Genomic DNA, 22001 nt, shown 5'->3' on the forward strand with positions numbered 1-22001 from the left:
ATGCTCTGCAATACAGTGTTTCACTTTTTAAAAGAATTAGCAAGTTTTATGTCAACCAAACAAGTTTTTAGATGAGAGGATTTTTTCCTAGCTCTCAACATTATTTTTAATATGTCAATCATGATCATAATATTTCAATTCCACACACCTCAGTGTTTTTAATTTGTTTGAAAAATTTAATATCTGAGCTTCTACTGAGGATAGCCTTTAGATAGGCTGAAACATGTATAGATATCATCCCTTTTAATATAGGTGGTTGTTTTGTGTTAAAAAGGAGGATTAAATAACTTTTTATTTGTAAAGTGATAACTAGAGCCCGGATTTCCATGCAAATGCATGTTTTTAAATAAGCTAGCTACTCTTCTCAAACTTTGCAAATATTTGTTTTACGGCTTAACAATTCCAAATAACCGTTCTTTTTCTGTGCATGTTTGCATGTTTTGGCATTTTTCGGAGAAAATTCATGCATAATGCATATTTGGAAGATTTTGGATTTAATAGCACATATTTTTGGACGTTTAATATTGCATAATATGACTTTTATTCAGACTTTGACGCATATATATTGTTAACTTGCATCACAGTGCATTTTCTGAATGTTAGTCTGCAGAATTTGGGACCATTTTTCACGTTGTAGGCTACAGTATGTCTATTACTGAGAGATGGAGAGAATGTACTCCTGGCATCCTATGTGACAACCATAGTTAGTAGCCTACATACGGTACAGGTCCTACAGTATAATGCAATTAACCAAACACTTTCTTATCTGTTGCTTGAGTAAACAATGACGTAAGTCGGAAGGCCCCACGTCGCAATCTAATTCTTAGGAATAAGGTGTCCCAGTTTTACAGTTGTACATTGCTATAAATCGAACCGTAAATTGTGCATTAATCATTGACGGCTCATTTTTCGTCTGTTAGATGAACAAAAGAGACCTTGTATCGCACTTCTGTGGTGCTGTGTTACTGGGATAGCAGCTTACAAATTCTGGTTTTTCATTGAACCCTCTACCGTTCTTATCCTGGAATGTCCTACCCGGAACTCTCAATCGTCACACATCTGTGTTATCGCAGCAAGCAATCGTTACCACTTATCGAGGACATTCAAATGTGCCTGCAATCATCACATGGAGAAGCAGCTGCCGCAGATAGAGATAAGTTGAACAAACTAATTCGTTCAAATCCTGATTTTGAATTCGTCAAGCTTATAAAAGACGTATTGTGGTGAAAATGCAAAAGACGTACAATTTGACCTCACTTTGTCCAAATGTCTTCATTGAATATTCATCTATCATTTCTCGTGATGTGAAAAGATAATTTTCTGTGCTTAAGTATGTGCTGAATGATAAACGGATGAGCTTAAATCAAGACAATTTGGAGAAATTAGGGTAGTTTTTGTTCATGTTTCAAAAGGAACGGAATTTTGATAGTGCATATTTTCCAGTTTATTGTGCATGTATTGCCATATGATAGTGCATGAATGCATGCATATTTTGAGATTTGATAGTGCATGGAAATCTGCGCTCTAGTGATAACTGTCAATACAGAATGAGATTTATAACATGCAATCAAACTTGTACCCTTGTGAGTGATCTGACAATTTACACAGACATGCAAAAAGGTGTAGCACTTGGATTTTTTGGAGAAATACAAATTGGAGAGGAATCATATTTGCTTCCACCTGGTGTCAGCTGGAAATGGGAAAATGAGGATGATGATGACAAACTGAATGTACTAAAATGGTACTCAGAATGCAATATACTATAGTCGTCTGATGAGAAGTTGCGTGGATGTAGGATAAGAGGTGCGAGGGGTAAGAATGGCTGTTAAGCATCCATCAATCTCAAGTCTCAAAGGCTGATAACAAACATCAATTCCGTCCCCGGTGAGTCTTGCAAGTTGAGGTGGTGTTGTGAAGTTTCAAAGTGGTAGTGCAATTGTGCTTTTGTTACACATTTACTAAATAATTAATAAGTACTGCATAATGAAAAGTGTAATAAAGAATGTGCAGGAGCCCTCATTGTCTGTCATGACTAATGTTTGTAGCTAAGAGAGTAGTACCTATCTGTTACTTGTGCTGTACCTACAAGCTGCCGCGATATCTCATCAAACGCAGATAGTACTGTATGTTCATAATTTTTACTGGTTAGTAATCAGATACTAATGAAATACATGTTTTTTAATAAAGTTTTCATCTATAGCTTCCACTGAAATTTCCGTCTCATAAATTTAATGGCGGTGACAGTATGGACGCTGCTGAGGTAGGGACAGTGCTGAGTAACGACTTTCAGAGCACAACTAGTATGTCTGACTGTTATGAAAAGTGCTACTTTCAGCCCCAGTAAGGAAAGCAATGGCAAACTACCTCACTCATCATTCTGCCTGCAGAGTCATTTCATGTCATTGCTCGTATGACAGCAAGGTTGCCATATCGAATGGTTTCTGCTCAACAGCATCATAGGAAAATGGCAGCACATATATTGATATACAGTGGAACCTTTGGATTGCAAGCATAATTCGTTGCAGCAACATGCTTGTAATCTAAAGTGCTTGTATATCAAAGCAAGTTTTCCCATAAGAAACAATTGAAAGGCGGATGATTCGTCCACAACACAAAAATATGTATTTGCATACCATTTCTAAAACATAATATAACGTAAAACAAATTAAAGTGCACTTTTCCTTACAATAGAATCAGTGTTGGTGTGAGAAAGATGGGAGATGACATGAGAAGAGTTAGTGTGTAGCGTGAATTTCACTAACAGAATCACTGCTATGTTACAAGTAATAAATCTCATTGTAGACCGTATTGGACATCAGATATGAACATTAAAACAAGAATAATAGTTAACACCACCTTTCCAATACTTACCTTTCCTATATTTAGGAAATAAACATTACAACAGGCGTTGTAAGATGGGACATGTTTCGCTTAACAGTCGTAAGCATCATCAGCCAAAAACTTTAGGCTAAGATTTATTTTTGGCTGATGATGCTTACGACTGTTAAGCAAAACATGTCCCATCTTACAACGCCTGTTGTAATGTTTATTTCCTAAATATAGGAAAGATAAGTATTGGAAAGTTGGTGTTAACTATTATTCTTGTTTTAATGTTCATATCACTGCTATGTGTTGGCTCACTGGAATTGTTTTATTTTTGTGCGACGTTAACGAGGAACCTGTCCAATGACACTGCATTGTCATTGAACTGATTCATCGCTCGCACTGCTACAGCCTTACACGGGTGGTGTTTTTCTACAAAATTTTGTACCGTTTCCCACATCCCGAATCTCAGTTGAAGTGAGAGATTCCATTGACTTTTCCTCCTCCTCTTCCCCGGACGAAATCTCCATATCCTCCTCCTGTTGTTCACAATGCAGGTACATCAGTTCGTTGGTGGTCAGTTCCTGGCTATGTACTTCCACCAGCTCTTCAATGTCCACGTCATTCACCTCCAGCCCCATACTCTTCCCTAAGGACAAGATTTCATCAGCAATTGGCGGCTCATTGTCACCAACAATCCCCTCAAAGTTACGCCCAAGAACACAGTGAGGCCACAGCTTTCCCCAATCAGAAGTGAGAGTTCTCTTGGTGACTCCATCCCAGGCATTACCAATGATTTTCAGGCAGTTCATGATAGGGAAACTCTTGGAGGGTAAGGTTTGTTCTTTCGGTCACTTTGAAGCATCGCTGAAATAATGCGTTGGTGTATAGCTTCTTGAAGTTCGAAATGACTTTCTGATCCATGGGCTAGAGTAGTGTTGGGAAGAAGGAGCTTAACCTTAACGAACTTGAATTCCTCCAGTAAGTCATCCTCAAGGCCTCAAGGATGAGCAGGAGTATTGTCCATAACCAGCAAAACTTTGAGCGGTAGATTATTTTCTGAAAGGTATTTCTTCACTACAGGACCAAAGACCTCGTTCATCCATTCAACAAACGAACAGGGGAGGGGAAAATGTAGGCAGGCATGATGCTCGTATTGCGGAACCTCACTCGCTTATCAAGTTACAATTTATTTAAAATGTTAGCTCGTCTTGCAAACCACTCATAGACCAAGTTACTCGCATTCTGAGGTTTCACTGTATTGGTGAAACTCAGTATTTAATTTCAAGATAAAAGGGGAAAGAAACTAAGCTGAAAATTATTTTTAGGACTCAATGGGATAGGGGTTTTAGAGGGAGCTCATTTTGGTTTTCACAACAATATGGGAAAACGGCCGCAAATAAATTTGTGAAACTAGGTACATAAGTTCAAAATAAAACGAGGGAGAAACTAAACTGAAAATTATTTATAGGAACTCAAAGAGATTGGGAGTTTTAGAGGGAGCTCGTTTTGTTTTTTACAACAATAAGGGCTCATTTTTGTTTTCACAGTAATATGGGAAAATGATGGCAAAAATAAAATATGCTTAAGAAACAAGAGCTATATAACCAAATCAAGTGGCGGTCATTTATCCTGTAGTGGCAGCGATATTTTACCGGTGGTGCAGACTCTTATATGTTATACATACATAAACAGCACACCCTTTTATCCTCAAAAGTACAAGGAATAAGATGATGATGATACCAAAGCTGTTATTTATCATGCAAAAAGTGTAAGACCAAAAATATATTGAATTTGTTTATATTACTTATTTTTGCAAAAGTTTTGCTATACCTTATAATATGTTTATATTTAAGAAAATTTAAAAAAATGACATATACAAAAGCAGCACCAGTTCATAGTAAATAGTTGCGTACCAGTATATAGTTTATAATACTGTTCTTAGCTGGAAAAAATATACAACAATGTATACAACAATTGTATGCTACCACTTGTACATTTCACTCAGAGTCACATGGGTGGGTCTTTCTTTTTACTCCACGATTGTCAGGCCTCCAGGAGTGCACTAGTTTATGATAGCACCCCTGGTGAATACCACCACTACATCCTGGACACCAGAATGTAGACTTCTTCTTCTTTTCTTGCAAGCACACAACACATAGGCGATTGTTACTCTGTGGCAATTTTTCGAGAGCATGAGAGGGGCCTCCTGCATGACCTGTTGGCCTCACAACTGGAATTGACAAATGCTCATTTAGCAATCCCCTAACTATACTGACCACGAAGTCTCATCTTGCTAAAGGCTTATCGGTGTTCTTTATGTACAGGAAGTTTGCAGCAAATAATGTCATATCTAGAAGATTTGAGAAAATTTACTTCCAGTACCTTCTGGTCGGTCTGGAACAAGTGGCATGGTAAATGCACTTATCTTTATTATCTACACCTCCAATGAAGATATTGTACTTATGAATCAGTAGTGGTTTCAACCCTTTACTTCCCTTTCGACTCCTTACAACATTCTTCTCAGCGTGACATCCAGATGTGAGACAATGAACTGGTTTCCGTGTTTTCTTCTCTTTATAAGCAACCAGTAGAACGTTCACTTGCCTAAAGTAAATAGTTTGCCTAGGTTCAAGTTTTATACCTAAAACAATCTGATACATCCCTTTGAACATTTATTCACTGTTCCTGTGAGGGAATGATTCAGTATTGCTAACATGAGTGCATATCAACACTTCAGATTGATATCAGAAGGAAAACTGGCGACTAAATATAGCTGGCTCAGCTGAGACATACGTGTGGACGGCCGCTGAGTTTGTAGCAGCTAGCACAAGAAGCGGGATTCTACGCTATTTTGGCAACGATTTACACTAGATTAGTGCAACATGCTATTATACAAACTATTTCATGATTATGACTGAACATTTCTCCTTCGATTGATTCGTAATTACTTTACAAAGGTGAAAAGTGAGAGTACCCTCCTAATTCAATACATCATATATTCCATCATTAGATGGAGTAAACAAATTCAAACATGTTTCGGCTCGTTTGAGCCATCTTCAGTGAAAAATGACAGGGGTTGAAATAATTTACATAATATGAGTTAAAAAATGCCAAAAAACATAATGAAGGAGCAAATGAAAGAACAAACAAAAGAGAGCCTAGACGGAAACAAAATTAGCACAAATATATTTACATCAGTATGTGGAGCAAAAAACAACTCACTGTGACAAAATTCAGTGAAACAGGTGTTAATTTAAAATAATAATTGAAACTAAAAACTGTGTTAACCTAAGGAACAAAGGAATGAAAAACAAATGGTGCAGATGGAAATAAACAATAGTAGCACATGGTGAGGTTGTGGACCTCATAGTTTACAAAATATTGGTTTTGTAACAATAAAAATACAGGTTGAAATCTCTGTTGAAAATCATCCTTGTAGAAATGCGTTAGCAAACGTTTTGAGAAACCAAACCTTTTATAACGTGCAGGTGAGAGCCTGTGACAAGGTAAAAACACCGATGAAATTTAAAGCTTTAGAAACAGCAGCATTATCAATATCTTCTCAATCTAGCGGTCCCTTTCTTGATTATTGTTTCATAATGTTGGCTGATTGGTTTGCCTTATTATAAAGTGTCAAAGGGGCTGCGACATAAAATTGAGGAGCTGTGTTAGGTAGACGACAGATGCATGGTAAACTGTAAGTGATCTAGTGGAAACCATCAATGAAGTTCTAATCTGTAATGGAAAAAAAGAGGTTGTGTGAGAAACATGGGCTAATAAGTAAAAAGTGTGAACTGGGTGTGAAGAAAAGCTTAAACTTACGGTGTTTAGCAGGTGGTTGTCCTCTCGAATGGCCTGGTCTACTCAAAGTAACAGTCTCATTCACGTGATTGAGTCTATTGTTGGTTCAGCTGTGTTTGCGAGGATGGAAAGAGCGGAGGGGGAAGGGGTGGTGCAGGGCTGGTGTTAGGAGGGGGGTGGGGGGTGAGTTGGAAAGATGGAGGTGGGGTTTGTTTGTATTATGGAAGTTCTGACAAATATATGGAATGAATGTTTCAAGTAGAATGTTCTTTTTCTCGCTGACTTCATTCAAATTGTGAGAGGGGTTCATAAACTGATCTAAATCGATGTGGATGCTCTCGAGAACATTGAGCAAAGTGCCTTTTTGCTCATAATGCAAGATCTTCAGGTCCTTATCTATTGAAGTGTATTCGTGGCTGGATGCTTTATGATGTTCACTCATAGCTGAAAAACTATTATATTTAAGAGCGTTGCGATGTTCGGCATATCTTATGACAAAATTGCGGCCTGTTTGACCAATATAGCTGGAATTACAGGATTGGCATTTTAATTTGTAAACTTCAGAGTCAAATATTTGTTGTTAATGTTGTTATTGTTATTGTTGACAGTGTGTGGATTGAAAATGAGTTTGGAGTTGGTGTGGGAGATTCTATGAGCTATTTTGATGTTGTGTTTCTTAAAAATATTAGAAATGTGGTAAATGCTACTATTATTGAAACACAGCTGAACCAACAATAGACTCGATCACGTGAACAAGACCGTTACTTTGAGTAGGCCAGGCCATTCAAAAGGACAACCACCTGCTAAACACCATAAGTTTAAGCTTTTCTTTGCACCCATTCCACACTTTTCACTTATCAGCCCATGTTTCTCACACAACCTCTTTTTTTCCATTACAGATTAGAACTTCATTGATGGTTTCCACTAGATCACTTACAGTTTACCATGCATCTGTCGTCTACCTAACACAGCTCCTCAATTTTATGTCGCGGCCTCTCTGACACTTTATAATAAGGCAAACCAACCAGCCAACATTATGAAACAATAATCAAGAAAGGGACCGCTAGATTGAGAAGATATTGAGAATGCTGCTGTTTCTAAAGCTTTAAATTTCATCGGTGTTTTTTCCTTGTCACAAGCTTTCGCCTGCACATTATATAAAGCTTGGTTTCTCAAAACGTTTGCTCCCACTCCCCTCCTAACCAATCTGATGTGATGCGTTTCTACAAGGATGATTTTTGACAGCGATTTCAACCTGTTTTGTTATTGTTACAAAATCAATATTTTGTAAACTATGAGGTCCTTAACCTCACCATGTGCTACTATTGTTCATTTCCATCTGCACCATTTGTTTTTCATTCCTTTGTTTCTTAGGTTAACACAGTTTTTAGTTTCAATTATTATTTTAAATTAACACCTGTTTCACTGAATTTTGTCACAGTGAGTTGCTTTCTGCTCCGCATACTGATGTAAATATTGTATATTTGTGCTAATTTTGTTTCTGTCTAGGCTCTCTTTTGTTTGTTCTTTCATTTGCTCCTTCATTATGTTTTTTGGCATTTTTTAACTTATTTTATGTAAATTATTTCAACCCCCGTCATTTTTCACTAAAGATGGCTCAAACGAGCCGAAACATGTTTGAATTTGTTTACTCTGTCTAATGATGGAATATATGATGTATTGAATTAGGAGGATACTCTCATTTTTCACCTTTGTAAAGTGAAAACCATCAATACGGAATGATTCTGATATCTTGTAATGATGTTAAAAATTAAATAACTGGAAAGGAGGTTCAACCTATTCAATACTCAAAAGAAAGAAACGTAGCAATCACATTTCTATTTAAATGGGACCGGTTTCGACCTTAGTCTAGGTCATCATCAGCCATAAAAAACATGTAAAATGTTTATGAATGTTGGAGGTCAGTTTCACATTCTGTTAGGCACAAAGACACGACACCACATTCTGTCCTGCACAAAGTCACAACACTACCAATCAACATGCGAAGATCAAAAAGGCTTGAATTCGCAGACGAACAGATCTGTAGTAGAAAGCCGCCAGCTCCCGGTGACCAGCGCGGCACACTCAAGGTCACGCGCTGCGGCCAAACACCAAAGTAGAGTGGAGAACGTTTCGAAGGTCCAGAACCTGTCACGGCTGCGGGAAGCCAAGTACGTATATAAAAATATACGACGCCAATTAGTACAACCGAATGAGCACCCGTACTCCAGTTAAGTTCTTGGTAAACAGTTGACTTGAAAAAACAATTGTAGAGAGAAGAAAAAAATGTAGTAAAAAGCGCAATATCGGAAAACAAATGAAAACTTATATGCACAGTGCGCTATTTTTAAAAAGAAAAAATTTTTAGGTTATGATTGAAGTAGTCGAAGTTGGCGCAAGACAAATTTTTTTTTTTTTTTTTTTTTTTTTTTGAAAGAGGAGAATAAATTAAACGAGGAAGAGTGATAGTGAAATAAGAGAAAGAATAAAAGAAATTGAAGTTAGATGGTAATGAGGAAAGATAAGATAGGGAAATGAAGGAGGGGTAGTTTAAGGTGGGTTAGGAGGGTGGGTTATTGGAGGTAGAAAATGTGGGTGGGAACTATGTAAGACATGGAAAATAGAATTGGGGTTTTGGAATTTGGAATTTTTGAGAAGAAGAATTAGGAAGTCAAAAAGGATATTGGGTTTTTCAGAAATGTCGTTTAAATTGAAATTAGGGTTGAAGTACTGGTCAAGGTGGATAAAGCAATTTTCAGTAATGTTTAAGAGGGGGCCTTTGTTAATGATTTTAAGTATGTTTATGTCATTGTCAATACTGGTGAAACTATGTTTGGAGTCTTGTATGTGCTGTCCTATGGCAGAGAATCTGTTGTATTTAATGGCTGATGATGACCTAGACTAAGGTCGAAACCGATCCCATTTAAATAGAAATGTGATTGCTACGTTTCTTTCTTTTGAGTATTGAATAGGTTGAACCTCCTTTCCAGTTATTTAATTTTTAACATCAATAATTTCAATATGGAACAATGAAATTTTTATCTTTAAATCTTGTAATGATTCGTAATTAGCACATTTCGATAAATAAACATTCAATTACCAAAATAAAATAAAGAGCATGTCAAAACGCCTGATATCAGGCATTGCCACTGGACAAATGCATAAAATGCCTGATATCAGGCATTTGCCACTTGGAGGATTAATAGAAATTGTAGCAAATTTCTGTATCAGTAAAAGACATGCCATGATGAATCACTGCACACCACAGCATTAAAATACTCAGTAACAACTGCTGTACAATACAAGAATATTACAACACACAGACAAATAAATAGATGACATCTCTTCAACAGTGATAATCTGCCACTGATTCACAGCATAACAGATTACGTGTTACATGTACGGTACCAAAGCAACTCGCAAGGAAAATTAAGGAAGGCAACAATGTGATGGCTGTTTCCACAATTGTGCTTCTTTCCTGGGAATGTATTTATGAAATAGAGAATGTTAAGTAGTTATTTTAATAACCCACGAGCAAAACAATGCCTCATCATTTCTCTTTCTTTCATAATACAATATAAAATACATTACAATATTCCTTAATCATGAAGAATTATGGATGTCTATGATTACAGTTTTCCTTTAACCTCATAACCTTTGGTGGTGCTATTTGAGAATCCAACCAGCCTTCAGACAGATAACCTAACAGACAATCATTTGGTGCTTAATTTATACTAATTGTACAGTATATCATTTTTAATTCCTTTTTACTCTTTATTTTACAGGCTTTATAGTAGTTGCTGCCTGTGTGATGACTTTTGAGGCACGGGACAGTGCTGCAAAAGTAGTTCCTGCACGTTTTAAATTCAACAATAATCAGAAGCTGAGTCCTGTACCCAGTAAACATACTCCCCTGCCTCCAAGTCGTGCAGACAGTGGTAGACGAACAACCAGTAGTCAGACTAAATGGGATAACCACCTTGGGCTGTTCCGTGTGCCTAGCAACACCCAACATTCACCATCTGGTAGTGATACGCTTGGCCGCCATGCCCTCACAGCTGCCTTTGTACAGTTCTCAAGAGCACTCCATCAGCGGCAAATTTCTGTTGAGTCATCCAACTCGCACAAGAGACTCGGCAGTCAACCCATGGTAACAGGGATTACCAAAAGTCCCTCGGCTCCTAACCTGCCTCTGGAAACAGGCACAGGTAGTCCTCAACCTAGTCCAGCAGCTAAACCACAAGTAAGTTTACAGAAATTAGAATATAGAGAATCATGCTTAGCCTACAACAGAGATTGTAGTTTAATTAATTCTGCCCAGAATATATATATATAATCTTGCAAAATTCACAATTTGATGGCAAATTTCCTCCCATTTTACAATTTTTTTCTTTCCAGCAATCAATTTCGTATTTCCCGGGCTAACTCCAGATATCTAATTCCTTCCATGGAAACTTAGAATTTTCCATTCTGAACCCGCGACTGGACTGCATTAGTAGTCATTACCCAGCCAGGACCTGTTTCCAGCGTGGTCTGCACATTTTGACGATGGTTCAGAATATTATTATTATTATTATTATTATTATTATTATTATTATTATTATTATTATTATTATTATTATTATTGTTCTGGAAACCGCAGCAAGATGCAAGACCACTACTTGGCGGTAAATTACATCTGCTGCCATTATCATTGCTGACAATGTGACCAGCACCATTGTCGCACGTAGACAAGTGCATGGGATTTCTGGCGATACGAATGACATACTTCCGTGCATTACTGGCCTTATTATAGAGGTGAACAATTGCATATAGTCAATATCATTCCTATCATTTATTTCAAATGTGTTTAAATTATTCATATGCCAGAATACTGTAATCTAACTTTAAGTCCTCCAAAGGAAAAAATGGCTCTTGAATTCAAACCCAGGAAAGATTAAAAATGATCAGTTTGTGATCAGAATCAAGTACATTTTGAACAGTAAAATCAAATGGTCTCAACTCCTTTATCACCCCACCACCGTTAAGCTGATCCTCCCACATAAGGAAGGCGTGTTTCTTTGTTTAAAGTAGATTCCAAATACCAATGTTCATGTCTGTTACCCTTCAGTTTTGAAATATAAGTATCCCCATAAAAAGAATTCCCTTTTTTCCACTTCCCTTCACACTTCCCCCCACCCTGCCGTAAGTGAATTTTCCAGAAAAAAATACTTGTTAATTTATTAGTAAACGATCTTCTAAATACAAATTATCACAGCTGTAACATCTTCAGTTTTTGAGATATGTGTCCTCATAAAAGGAATTCAACTCCACCCCCGCCTCCCAGATGATTTTCCCCCAAAAATGCATTTTTCTTTGTTTTTAAAGGAGATGCAAATACCAATTTTCACATCTGTAACAACTTTAGTTTTTATTAGATGTAAGTATCCTCATACAATTCAATTAATTTTTCAATTCTTTTACCTCTCCTTCATTGGATTTTCCAAAATCAAAGGAATACATATTTCTTTACTTTTAAAGCAGATTCCAAATATCAATTTTCACGTCCGCAACATCTTTTGTTTTTGAGATAATAGTATTTTCATACAAATAATTCAACTAATTTTTCAATTTTCTCCCCCTCTCCCCCCCCCCCCACCCTTTAAGTGGATTTCCAAAAATAAAAAATACATATTTTGTTATTTTGAAAGGAGATTCCAAATACCAAATTTGATGTGTGTAACATCTTCCGTTTTTGGGATATCAGTATCCTAATAAAAATAATTCAACTCCATTTTCAGTCATTTTTACCCCCCACCCAAGTGGTTTTTCTGAAAAAAAAGTTTCTTTATTTTCAATAGAGATTAAGAATACCATTTTTCACTTCTGTAACATGTTAAGTTTTTGAGATATGCTGTAGGCATGCTCATTTTAAAATATCACCCCCTTTTTAGTTGCCCTTAAGTGGAGTTTCCAAAAACAAATCACCTTTCTTTACTTTTAAAGGACATTCCAAATGCCAATTTTAATGTCTGTAACATTTTAGGTTTCTGAGTTATACTGTAGATATAGACTTTCTAAAACTTCACCCCATTTGTCACTCTGTTTAACCCCCATTAATTGGATATTTCCAAAAACAAAAAAATATGTGTTTCTTTATTTTTAAAGGAGATTCCAAATACCAATTTTCAGGTCTGTAATATCTTCAGTTCCTGATATATAAGTACCCTCATTAAAGGCATTCAACCCCTTTTTCAACCTTTTTCACCCCTCCTAGTGAGATTTTCCAAAAACAAACAAAAACATGTTTCTTTATTTTTAGAGGAGATTCTAAATACCAATTTTTACATCTGTAAACTTTTAAAGTTTTGAGATAGAGATACACTCATTTTAAAAATTCATCCCCCCCCTCCTTTCACCCCCTTAGCGACGGGATATCCAAAAATCGCGAGCACCTACATTATAATATAAATGTATCCTCAAAATTTCATTTCTTTATGTCCAGTAGTTTTGGCTCTGCGATGATGAATCAGTCAGTCAGTCAGTCAGTAAGTCAGTCAGTCAGTCAGTCAGTCAGTCAGTCAGTCCGTCAGTCAGGACATGTTATTTTATATATATAGACTAGCAAGATACCCGTGCTTCACTACGGCTTTAAACTGAAAATTATTATTCAAAGTTCTACATTTTGGAGAATCCACTATCAGCTAAGCCTGTAAAATACTCCCTCCATTCGTACGTCAAACGTTTTTGGGGGAATGATTATTTATTTTCTGATCTAACACTCATTTGAAATACATACGGAAGAATTTGAATGTTTAAAACCCTATCTTATTTAACTTCTGGGATGTAAAGCAACCAATCTGTGATATTTTGATTTTGTACGTCGAATAGTAATGGAGAAATGAATGCTTCTTAAGGGGTGAATGTTTTTAAATATTTATTAACATCTGGAGTATAGAAGACCAACCTTCATTTTTTTTAAATAAGTTAATACCTGAAAGGGTGTCGGAAGGATGGATATTGTGTTTTTGAGGGTCAACCACCATCTAAAGCCCTTAGGGGAGAAATATTTTGAAGTACACGATATTTTACACCTAGGATACAAAAGAAAACCCTTTTCGTAAAATTACAACTTTGTATGTCAAACAGTTTTGGAGGGATGAATAATTTTGTTTACGGAGCTAACTTTGTTTAACACTTTAGGGTTGGAATGTTAAAACATATTTCCTACTTCATACCTAGGATTTGGCATTGGAATTTTGTCTTTGTACGTTAAACCATTTCTGAGGAAGGAATGAATATATTTGTTTTCAGATCTTAACCCCCATTTAACTCTCTGAGTGGTAAAATTTGTTCCAAACCTTGTGTTATTTAACGCCTGGGATATCATTTGAAATTTTAACTTCATAATTCAAACGGTTTCATATAAAAGCATATTTTTGTCATCATTCCTCATCCCCCATACAAAACCCCTTAGGGGTGTATTGTTTTAAGTCCACTTCTTATTTGTATCCTCATAAAAATATTTCAACTAATTTTACACCCCGTTAATTGATTCCAAACCCTCCCTCACCGCAAAATACGTCTCTTTATTTTTACAGGATATTCCATATACCAATTTTCTCATCTGAGCATCCTTCATTTTCGAAATATAAGTACCCTCAAACAAAGAATTCAACTCATTTTTCAATTCATTTATCTTCCCCCAATTGGATTTTCCAGAAACAAAAAATACGTGTTTCTTTGTTTTTAAAGGAAATTCCTAATACCGATTTTCACATCTGTAATATCTTCAGTTTTGAAGATACCATCACCCTAATAAAAATAATTCAACCCATTTTCAGTCATTTTACCTTCCCCCCCCCCCCCCCAAGTGTTTTTTAAAAGAATTAAAATACCAATTTTCATGTCTGTAATATGTGGTAAGTTCTTTTGATATACTGTAGATATGATCGTTTTAAATATTCACCCCCTTTAACACTTCCCCTTAAGTGGTTTTTCAAAAAACAAATTATGCGTGCTCCTTTACTTTTGCAGGAGATCCAAATACCAATTTTCACGTCTGTAACATCTTCAGTATTTGATACACGGTACTGTATAAGTATCCTCATAAAAAAATAATTCAACACATTTTCAGTCATTTTACCTTTATATCATTTGAAATTTTAACTTCATAATTCAAACGGTTTCATATAAAAGCATATATAAGTAGATTTTCGAAAAACAAAAGAATATGTGTTTCTTTATTTTTAAAGATTCCAAATACAAACTTTCATGTCTGTAACACCTTCAGTCCAACCTCTTTAACTGAATTTTCTGAGAACAGAAATATGTGTTTTGGAGAATCCAGTATCCTAATAAAAATAATTCAACCCTTTTTTAAGTCATTTTAACCTCCCCCCTTAAGTGCTTTTTTCCAAAAAAAAAATGTGTTTCTTTATTTTTAAAGGAGAATCCAAATACCAATTTTCATGTCTGTAGTATCTTCAGTTTTGGAGATACCAGCATCCTAATAAAAATAATTCTACCTTTTCCAATCATTTTACCCCCTCCTCCCCAAAGTGTTTTTTCCTAAAACAAAAAATATGTGTTACTTTATTAATAAAAGAGATTTTAAAATACCAATTTTCACTTCTGTAATATGTTAAGTTTTTGAGATATACTACAGATTGCTCATTTTAGAAATTCACCCGCTTAACACTTCCCCTTAAATGGATTTTCAGAAAGCAAATTATGTGTGTCCTTTACTTTTACAGGAGATTCCAAATACCAATTTTCAGGTCTGTAACATGTTACGTTTTTGAGATATATTGTAGATGTACTCATTTTAAAAATTCACCCCATTTGTGACTCCTGTTTACCCCTCCCACCTCTTAAAAAGATCTTCCAAAAAAAAAATGTTTCTTTATTTTTAAAGATTTCAAATACCAATTTTCAAGATGGTAACATTTTCAGTTTTTGAGATATAAGTATCCTCATGAAAGGTACTCAACCCCTTTATCACCTTTTTTCACACCCCTTAAGAGGATTTTCCAAAAACAAAAAAAATACGTGTTTCCTTATTTTTAAAGAAGATTCCAAATACCAATTTTCACATCTTTAAACTGTTAAGTTTTTGAGATATAGATACACTCATTTTAAAAATTCACCCACCTTTTCACCCCCTTAGCGACAGAATATCCAAAAATTCTCCCTTAGTGAGCTCCTACATTGTAATATAAATGTATCCTCTAAATTTCATTTCTTTATGTTCACTAGTTTTGGCTCGGCGATGATGAATCAGTCAGTCAGTCAGTAAGGACATGTTATTTTATATATATATAGATTACATTACTAAACTAGGGGAGTAGTTTAGTAATGTAATATTGCATTACTAAACTAGGGACTAGTTTAGTACTGTAATGTAATTTAAAAATATTGCATATTATAGTATTGAAAAGGTGGACCATTATGACATTAATTTAATAATCATTATTGTGATCACAATTCAATACGGATCAAATCCATGAAGTTTATATCCTATGAACACATACAAGGGCAAATACAATGACAAGTCAGTGTGAGATGAGGGATCTGTCATTATATTTGCCCTTGTATGCGTTCCTTTTCATGCTCTTATTTTCTGTGTACTCTATCACTTCTCATTGCAAGATAAGTTATCTAACTTCAAAGAACATTAGTGTTCTTCAATGCCTTTTTTCTTATTTCTCTAAGTTACAAAGTGGATATGGATTTTGATAAGGCTTATGAGAAGTCAAAAGCCTAAATATTCTCTGATCTATTAGTCTGTAACTGCTTTGTGTCAACAACTACATCTGATTAGCATTTTAGATTTAAATCCTGAGATATTAAATATTTTCACTGAACTCTCACTGTAAAAATAATCTTTGGTTAATAAATTCAAGTTAAGTTATTATCATAATGAACAAGTGTTTTGTTTGTTGTTAGAGTCACCTATCACCTAAGGTGAGGCCGAAGCCAAGCAGCCATACTCTGCATCCCATGGGAGGAGGATGTGCCCTTCTGAGTCCTTTCCTGCTTCAGCGTCAGGCACTATCTATGGATAATCCTGCCTATAGTGGATGTTATTCACCTCCGTTACTACTTCATCGACAAGCCAGTGGTCGCAGTGCTCACAGTGGAGGAAGTCACGAGTCTTTAGAGTTAGGTGCCAGTGCTGGTGCAAGTGGTTCCCAGACATCTATGGCAATGGACTTACACCTACCTAATGACTGTCCTGTTACTTTACGCGTCACAGACCAGTCGCGGCGCTCAGAAACTGCAAGGAGACATCTATTTGTGAGGCAGAGGCCAGTAGAAGAGGATGAAGCCAGTGGTGAACATCGAAGCCCACACTCCTGCAGCCCACGTCTGTCAGGTTATATATCACGCTCAAACACCAATGATTCTAATGTGACTTACCCAAGATCCAGGTCAAATACTGGGGAATCTAGATACCATTACTATAGCCGAAGAGATTCCCTTACACGAGGCATTTCCTATATGAGGTCAAGCACTGATGAGTCAAGAATGGCACATCCTAGATCACGGGCAAATACAGGAGAATCGCAGCGATATCAATATCGCAAAGATTCAGTCAGTCGTGGATCTGCTAAACTCTACCATTCACGATCGATGGCAGATGATTCTAGGCATAGAAGAGAATCTCTTGCAGGGGAATTTAATCGTCGACGAAGAGAATCACTTACAAAACCATACTATCCCAGATCAAATGGTGATGAGTGTAAGTACCACAGTTTATCACCACATTCTTATGACAGTCGTTCCCCAGTTTCAATATCAAGATCAAATACTGATGAATCTAGTCACCGTCAAGATTCTAGTGTACATGAATATGAGCTTGCATATGTAAGGACCAGTAATGAAGATTTCACTCCTCAAGATTTTAAAGATACAGGAAACAGTCGGACTGCTTCACCTAGCAATGTGGACCAAACAGACCTATCAAATATTAATGATGTTATTCTAGAGAAAGATACCCCCACTGATTCAATTGAGAATGGAAGTTTAGACCATCCTGAAGACCTTATTAAAGATACAGTTAGAAGTGAGACCGTTATAGTTGAACTCAGTGATACTGATAACTAAATAAAGACTGCTATGAATGGCCTTCATGAGAACTGTTTGTTGAAATCAGAATTTCCTAACAGAAATTTTAGAAAAAATACAGTATCTTTATATTGAATAAATCTATGCTGCACTTCCAGGAAAGTAGTGGCCTAATACAGAAGTAAAATATGATTATATTTTTTTCAGTGACTATATTATTCATCTTACGGTGATATGATGCTATCAGACAGGTGTTTTTATAGTAGAAGATACCGGTACAGACTGCAGGTGAGTTTCATGAATAGGCCACATTTTCTTGTGTCAGAGTGAGCTATGAAAGATATAACTTGTCATAATGTACTTTAGTACTGAAAGCAAAGCAACATTTTACCACATCCTGAATGCTGTTTTTGCCATTCACATCCTGTTACTGTACCTACTTTTTATGAAGTAGGTTGAATGTAGACATGGCCATTTTAGTCATCTTGGCTGAAGAATCAGCCATAAGAGTGACAAAACATAATTTTACTAGTTTGGTATTGGGAGCAGTCAATCAGGGAATCAGGGAATCAATCTTTGATGATTGAATAGCTCTGGTATTGCTTTATGATAGAAATGGGTTCAAATAATTCAGTATATGCAGTCTCATTTATTCCTCACATAAGCACTCATTTTAACCTTTAACCTCTTATATAAATTTGTAAACTATTGTTTCATACATTTTACTTATGATAATACTATTATCTCTTTTACAAATAAAATTTCATTCCTAAAACAGTAAATTATTATCTCTGGAACATCTTTCAAGCTACAATACTAAAGATAAAATTCACTTTGATGCTGTTAAATAATTGATTGATTCCATGCAAAATCAGACAAAAGCTAAAATCGGACCAACAAACTGTTTCTATAGCCAAAAGATGTGCATTCTTTCAAAGGTAGAATGAGATCATGCCAGAAAAAGCAGGAGACCATAGTATGAGTATTTTTGATTTTACATTATGGGTTATGTAAATATGTACATACTTTCAATTTGTTTTACTGTCATTCCTGCTTTTATAACTCCTTGTAATTTTTTCACCAAAGAAAATATCCCATTTGCAAACAAAATATGTTTAATTGATTAATTGCAAAATTGTGGAAAGGGTATTCAAGAAGTGTATATTTGAATTTTAGGATGATAGTGGCATCAAAATTATTCACAGCACAAAGAAAAACTGAAGATAGGCTAAGCTGTCAGTTCAGTCACCAGTCAGCAAGTAAATATCTTGTCTTTGTCTAATACACTGTTCATAAAAGACATGATGATTCTGTTATTTAGTTCTTCTTCTGGGTTGAACCATGTTGTTGTTTTCTGTACATTCCGTGCAGTTCGCTGACGTTTTGAATACATTGCAGTATTCTTTGTCAAGGTGACTGAAATACTCCTACTCGATCCGAGGTAATCAGTCTCCCAGACAGGCAGGAGTATTTCAGTCACCTTTACAAAGAATACTGCAATGTATTCAAAACATTGGCAAACTGTATGGAATGTACAGAAAACAATACGGTTCAACCTGGAAGAAGAACTAAAATAATAACTCTACACACCGTGGAAGCTCCACATCTAAGATAATGATTCTGTAGTCAAGTCAACAATATCCTGAGGTATATCTGTAATATAAAACTTAAAAGGGAATATCATAAATTTAATCACACATCAGTATTTCTGCTGCATTCTGATTTTGGCGTGACAACATTTACAAAACCAGGTAACATACATTCAAACCTTAATGTAACAAAATCATGTGCTCACACCCGGGTGTGAAAAGGAAGACATGTTTTGGCTGTTATGTTATTGATGTTATTTATTGTGAACTAACTTACCTGGTTGGTTACCTAGAGAGACAGATAGCTAATTATATAGCCCAAGAAAGCGTGAATTGTATCATTCTAGACCAATAACAACAATGATAACTGGTAATGTTATATGTCCGTCTCACCATTTTTGAGCCCTGTAACCTATAACTTTGTCCCTATGGATCATAGGGCAACTGTTGCAGCACCATTGTTTCAGGCTTAGAGACAACTTTCTATTGGTAGCCCACATGAGGGCTTGGAATTGATATTTAGATTTTTCAAGAAATTATATTTTCAAATTTTGGGCCCCTCCCTTGCCATGTTATTTTTTGGGGATTTGGACCATTTTGTTATGCAGATGTAAGGATCAAATGCTCTATTATTAAGATATCTTAATCACCCTTGTATGTCTTTGGATTTTTCATTTATTATTCACAAACCAAATCATATACCTCAAAATCATCACTTAATTAACCCGCGATCACTCACTATGAGGTTCAATCTAACATTTTTACAAACTTTGCTACAATTCATTTGTCCTTAGCTTTGAATCGATGTCCATTTGAGAATGCCTCATTCGGTCCTTTAAGCACACCATGATGTAATTGTGTAGTAGCTGTGATGTTTTGAAGGGGAGGAAAACGTGGGGAAATGAGCATGTCACGCATTGTATTAGTTGCTATCTCACAATGCGAGCGGTCATGTGTGTGTAACCAGTGAGTAGCATTAGGGGAGACCTAACAGCATGAGTGATCACTTGTGTGTGATTTTCTACAATCTGATTGATTTTTGTCATTATCACCAGCAATATGAGTGTAAGTCAAAGCCAGTAAATTATTGGCTGATTGTTAGAAGAAGAATGTATTGAAGAATCATCTCCATTATCTGATACAGATGATGTTAGTGAACACAGTGAACACAACATGGCTTCAGAACAGTCAGATGAAAGTGAAAGTGAAATATCTACTGAGAATATTTAGATTGGAAGTGAACGGCAGAGAATAACTAATGCTTTTTATACTGGCAAAGATGGAACCTGATGGAACATTCACAAATGTCCCCCAAGCAAAACAGTGCAACAAAACCTGGTAAAGAAATTACCAAGTGTAGCTCGATAATTTCAGGATCAAAAAATTGTATTAGATTGCTGGAAGATTTTCTTCCCTGATAATTTGATTATGGATGATTTTGTTTTTACAAACCAGCAGTTACCTGTAATGTTTTGACAATATACTTGTGAATGAGACTGACCGGATACTGACTTTCAAGAAATAAATGCTTTCTTACGGCATGTACATTTAATATATGTTAAGAAAGGTCAACACCTGATCACAGATGAATTGTGGATCACAGATGGAAAAGCTCAGATATATCTGTTTCAACAATGTTTAAATGAAATATACATTGATCACATGAGTTATCCTGGGAATAATTATGCGTTGCTTGTGTGAAGATGCTGAAAAGAACATTAATACCACAGGATAAAGCAACCTAACTTTTAGACCGTAAACCAATATACTGTAGACTTAATATTCCAAATTGTATTTATGATTTAGTAAGTAAGCTGATACATTTATGGGCTACTTTTATAAGTTGGTGCAATTTCATTTGAAATAAATGTAATTTTAAGGTTAACTGTATGTCATATTCAATAAAAATCTTAAAACATGTTAAAATTATCAATATGCAATAAAAACATTAAAATAAAATAAAAGCAAAAATAAACATACAAAATTAATGATTTTTATAAGAGAAATACAGATGTTAGGTTCCACCTAACAATGCAAGTGATCGCGTGACTTGCCGATGCATAAGTAACCGTGGATTAGAAACTTCCCCCTCAACCTGCATATTTTATTGAGGCCCACCAAGTGCCACATTTTAAATCGTGTCCCACATTTCCAATCAAATGGTTCCTCAACCATTCAGATAGGATCTGTAGTTTCAGAGCCATGTCAGACTTGCATTGCACAATGTGGTTACAAAAACCCAACTGGTCAGTCCCTCACCTATCTCCATATTTTAAAAATTAATTGTTTGACTACAGCCGACTTACCACTTTTGGGTCTGTTGCATACAAAATATTTAATTTCAAAGTATGATAAATTTATTTTAAATTAAGTATTTTCTTATAAATAACTAGCTGATGTACCCGTGCTTCACTACGGGATTCTCAGAAAGGCTGTCTATATGGTTTTCTAACTGAAGTTAAAATAGGTCATTACAAAAACGTCAGTACGAATGTAGTGATTGAAAGCAATGTTGTTACATAAAATACTCGATCAAATGAAAAACCGCACATTTCCTCACTTTTAACGAACAGTACTATGGTGCCGATCTGACAGTCCAAAGTCCCAGTGCTGGAATAACCAGGCCACAGGCAGCCGTGAACAGTCCTCTGCCATTATTTATGTAAGTGTGCACACTGCTCATTCCAATCAGTGCCACAGAGTAGGAATTGAACAGCTCGAATGCTATGATGAACC

The 22001-nt window shown here is 35.8% G+C and overlaps 1 protein-coding gene across 1 annotated transcript in view; it reads left to right on the forward strand.

The window, feature by feature from the left end:
* The window catches only part of LOC136870331 (uncharacterized), a 577143-nt gene extending 559091 nt beyond the window's left edge, over window positions 1-18052 (forward strand). Inside the window, exons 4-5 of the mRNA XM_067144910.2 lie at window positions 10413-10870; window positions 16555-18052. Coding sequence (XP_067001011.2) covers window positions 10413-10870; window positions 16555-17715 — 1619 coding nt within the window. The 3' untranslated portion in view covers window positions 17716-18052. The remainder of the gene's footprint in view (window positions 1-10412; window positions 10871-16554) is intronic.
* The last annotated feature ends 3949 nt before the right edge of the window (window positions 18053-22001 follow it).

Source organism: Anabrus simplex, chromosome 1 (genome assembly GCF_040414725.1).
Source record: "Anabrus simplex isolate iqAnaSimp1 chromosome 1, ASM4041472v1, whole genome shotgun sequence".
Taxonomy (NCBI): domain Eukaryota; kingdom Metazoa; phylum Arthropoda; class Insecta; order Orthoptera; family Tettigoniidae; genus Anabrus; species Anabrus simplex.